At 40.1% G+C, this 4,712-nt stretch overlaps 1 protein-coding gene across 2 annotated transcripts in view; it reads right to left on the reverse strand.

Annotated features, from left to right (window-relative positions):
- The window catches only part of swap70b (switching B cell complex subunit SWAP70b), a 53,719-nt gene that overhangs the window by 1,752 nt on the left and 47,255 nt on the right, over positions 1–4,712 (reverse strand). For both annotated transcript variants that reach the window (XM_034879316.1, XM_034879315.1), the window contains 3 exons: positions 4,399–4,565; positions 2,912–3,110; positions 1,906–2,002 (listed from right to left, as the gene is read on the reverse strand). In XM_034879316.1, the coding sequence (XP_034735207.1) occupies positions 1,906–2,002; positions 2,912–3,110; positions 4,399–4,565 (463 nt within the window). The remainder of the gene's footprint in view (positions 1–1,905; positions 2,003–2,911; positions 3,111–4,398; positions 4,566–4,712) is intronic.

Raw genomic sequence — 4,712 nt, forward strand, 5'->3', positions numbered from 1 at the left:
GCTAATGTTAGAATTTGTCAAAATGACACTCGTGGTCAAAGTCCTCCATATCTGTTATTTTTAGTGTGAGCTAGTGTAACACTTAGCTGTCACTTAGCAAACAACTGTCAAAAGTCAATAGCACTGCAGTGATTATTAAAAGTGTAGTTACTCTTTAATTAAAAAAAAACTCAAGACAAGATTGTTGTCCTACACGGTAATACTGAACTCAAAGGCCACTAGGGCCATTTTTTTTAAATGATCCATATGCAATGCTAGCTTGTTGGGAAGGGGGTTAAATAACCCTCCAAAGTCAAGCTACATTTTGGTGAGGGAAAAACTGGCATGGCCATTTTCAAAAGGAGTCCCTCTGTTATCTCAAGATATCTGAATGAAATGTCACTCAACACTTACTAACTATACAGTTTGTAGAGCTGCACTTTATTGTGTGTTCATGTTAAATAAAAAGTACATTTATTTAACTGAGAATGTGCTGTGCTGTATTTATATAGCGCTTTTCTAGTCTTAACGACTACTCAAAGTGCTTTTACACCATACAGGATACATTCACACACTGTGGCCGAGGCTGCCATACAAGGTGCCACCTGCTCAGCAGATAAAGACTCACACACTGTGGGCAACTTGGGGTTCAGTGTCTTGCCCCAGGACACTTCGACATGGGACTGCAGGAGCAGGGATTGAACCCCCAACCTTACGATTGGCAGACAACCACTCTACCACTGAGCCATAGCCGCCCGTTTGGGGTCAGTTCGCCAAGGTCGTGGCATTCTTAGTTATTTGAACTTGATGTTTTTTGTTAGTGTTTGTTTTGATGTTTGATTGATGATCTTTAATGGTTTGTAACTCATTCGCAAGTCTAACCCCAACCGGCCCGTCAGACACCGCCTACCAAGAGCCTGGGTCTGACCGAGGTTTCTGCCTAAAAGGAAGTTTTTCCTCGCCACTGTCGCACTGTTGCTTGCTCTGGAAGAAACTACTAGAACTGTTGGGTCCTTGTAAATTCTGGAGTTTGGTCTATCTGTATAGTGTCTTGAGATAACTCTTGTTATGAATTGATACTATAAATAAAATTGAATTGAATTGAATTGAAAGTCTGAAACTAATGCTAAGATAAATTGCAGTTGTTGCAATGTAAAGGATCTACTGGCTTTGCTGCTGCTGCTGCTTTCATTACCAAGGCAGTCACACATGGATTGGTTGACCTGGCTGAGCGTGGTGGTAAAGCTACTCCTGAACCCCTGTGGTGGATGTAACACATCTATCCTATCCAATAGAAGTACCAGGTTCAGATCTGGTGTGAGTTTCTGGCTTTAACGCTTCAAGCCAGTCGTGCTAGTTTAGGTCCTTTTGAAGAGTTATTTAGCGAGCATGTTGAAATCACAGCTACAGTTTTAGCCACAAACAGTGTTTCATCCCCCGGCTGCGCCTTGACAACGCTGGTGGACCCCAACACCCCTGGAAAGTGTTTGGTCTTGTGCCGAAAATACAGACACAGCTCTTATTCCAGTCATACAAGGACTTGTAGCAACGGCCTCGGTACCCGGTACCTTGGCAGTACCCGCAGGACTCCTTGTGGAACAGCGTCCTAAACCTTCTTCAAGTCCACAAAACACATGTAGACTGGATGTGCTATAGTGAATAATGTTTAAGATTGAGATAATGCATTTATTACAGGGATCTTATAAAGGTGGGACAAGATACATTGAATCTATTCATGTACATTTAACTTTGTGCTGCTGCAGTGTTTCCCCTAGGTTGACGGCTTTGGGGCATAAGGTACAAAAATAAAATAAAAATAAAAAATACTGGCCACAAATAGTATCAACAATTGGGTTCAAAATGTAACACTAATTGGTCCACACAAAAATGGAAGTACAAGCACAGTGGTTAGTGTGCTGCCATTACCTGGTTGAATGAGCCGTAACATGCCCTCGTGTTCAGCCACCTTGTGCTTCCAGGTTTTGGTCTTGTTGGTTGCATCTTCCAGCTTCTTCATCACCGTCTGGCTCACACAAGAAAACACATACAAAGTTATTAACCGGTAATAAGAATACAAGGGGATTCCACCTTGGACTCCTTTAAGATTTAAGAAGAGCATTTTTGTAATACTGTATCAACAAATAACATAATTAATATTATAAATAGCTGCCTCCCATCTAGCAGTCATAAAGTGACACCATGTGGTAAAGAAAGGTACTACGTAACTAAAAGCAGATTTTTTAGTTATAAATGCACAGATACTAAGTCATGATGTCATGTCATAATGCATTACTTTGCTTTACCTTGAAGAGTTAATTATTTACAGTAAAAAAGTTGGTTCTGTGGAAACTGGTTATCACTGTTACAAACAGGTATACAGTGTTAGAACACATTGTTGTTCATTAGAGCTGTATGACATCAATAAGTAGTCAAATTAGTTTTACAATAAAAACCTTTTAAAAACTGTAGAACCTCAAAACAAAATCACACAAAAAATCATTATTTAGTAATATGCCTTGCAAATATTTCTGTAATGGATTTGTTATTTTAGGAAAGAATATAGGAACATTTGGCATTACTTTTTATCTTCACTTATATATGATTATTGTACCATGTGTTCTTTAAAGATGCACTCCCTGATTTTGTTATAAAACAGTTCACACTTGAGTTCATTTTGACATTTGAGAGCGTTCCTTTAACCAACAATGGAAGATTACCCAGCATTTATACTTTAAATTACTATTTGTTAAAATAATTGATGGATAGTGATAAAAAGTTATTTGTGACTCCAGTCTATTTCCTGCATGTATCTACTGTACAATACTGTGATATCATTTACTGAAATTTGATTTTGAAAACAACCACGTGTCTCCTACAGATCATTGGCTACTGGTTCCCGCCACCACAACCACTATGACTGTTCTCAGCTGACCTGGTACTGCTCCAGGGCCCCCTGCCTCTCTTGCTCCAGCTGCTCCAGTTGTTTCATCGCAGCCTGCAGGGCACTCTCCTTGGCCAGACGTGCTTTCTCCAGCTCCTGTTTCTCAGCTTCTGTCTCCGAGATGGCGCGCTGCTGCCGCAGGTGGAACTCTTCCAACTCTATCCTTTTTGTGGCCTCCTCCTCCAGTAACCTGCCCAACAAAGACATTAAACATGGGTGAGTAAAGACCAAACTTATTCTGTAAAAAGGCTTCTCATTTCTAGCTGGTCTGAGCAATGCAATAATGCTAAATGCTACATTGCATACATACATTTTCCTCCTTTTTCCCTGATGGAGACCAACATTTTTGATTTCTTTTTAAATACATTACAAGCCGCAACACAATCGCAACATTTTTGCAATTCCCATTATAACATACATACTGATTGTATATTTGAACTCAGCTTTTGAAAACATCAAACTTCTACAGTCTAAAAACATTTAAAATATAGAATGTATCTGATAATTTCAACCCTAAAATCTAGAACTAAAATGTGTCGTAGAGGATGTAGCAAAGGTTTCCTTAGTCCACATCATAAAATAAAGCAATTAATGTTAATTAACAGTAAGGTGGTTGTGGCATGTCAGTGTGTCAGCAGGTGGAGCTATAGTGCAATTATGGACTGATTTTAAGATTAAGGTTAAAGTAAATGTGATGACAGATAGGACTTCTGACAGTGACTACCTTACTAGGATCAAAATGTTGCTAAACTACTTGCTACATCTTTACACACAAGTAACTCAAATTAGCCCTGAGCCTAAAAATACGTAAACTGCTTTTCACACTATTGTAAGCTTTACTTCAAAACTTTTAAAATGTTGATTTGACAACCCTGATTGCTGTCTTTTTTAAACACAGTGGTTTAATTTAAGCACTCTGGTCAGTTAGTACAATGGTGATGACACACGCACTACTGGTTAGTCAAACGTGAGGTGGAAAGTAAATGTCAGCAGAGAGGAAGGAAGGGCAGAGGGAGAAAGAGAAGTTGAATGTCTGGTGATATGTGAGACTCATTGAAAAAAAAGGAGCAAACTTTTATAGATGGTTTCATGTTAACTAGTCAGAGAATATGAAGTAAAAATATCTGTGTTGGAGAACTTAGATTAACCGATAACAGAAGGCGACTAGCAGCTTGATACATATGTCATGGATGTGTGTAATTGTTCATGCTTTGTGTCCTAACAACATTTTAGAAAGACTGTTGGGCAATGATGCATCTCCTGGTGGCCATACTGGTTATTTACTACATGTGACTTTTCTTAAGCTACTAACTCTGTGTGCCCTAGGTAGAGACTAAGAGTTTCAGAGTTAAATATTCAATAGTACTGATTTGACTTAGACCAATTAAACCCAATTTTCCTTAGTTGCTGAATACATCTGTGCACAGCTACTTCTCCAACAGACCTACAGTACACGATGATACATTTCTCCCACTGACCGTGCCTGCAGCCTCCGGACGGCCTCCTCGTCCTGTCTGGCGCGCCTCTCGTCCTCCAGAGCGTCCTCCAGTTGATGGTACATGTCCTCCAGCTCCTGAACCCGCTGCAGGTACTGCTCCAGCTCAGTGGACTTCTGGGCCACCTGCTCCTCCATCTGCTGCCGTACCTGTTAAACCAGGAAAAATACAGAGACATACTTAATCTAGAGGTCAATATCAACACACCTGGTGGTCCTAAAGGTATTCTCAGGACTTGCTTCTTACCCTTAAGCGCACTGGAGGAGAGTGTGGCTACTCCACATAGCATTCCGGGA

The sequence above is a fragment of the Etheostoma cragini genome, chromosome 8, assembly GCF_013103735.1.
Source record: "Etheostoma cragini isolate CJK2018 chromosome 8, CSU_Ecrag_1.0, whole genome shotgun sequence".
In the NCBI taxonomy this organism is placed as follows: Eukaryota; Metazoa; Chordata; class Actinopteri; order Perciformes; family Percidae; genus Etheostoma; species Etheostoma cragini.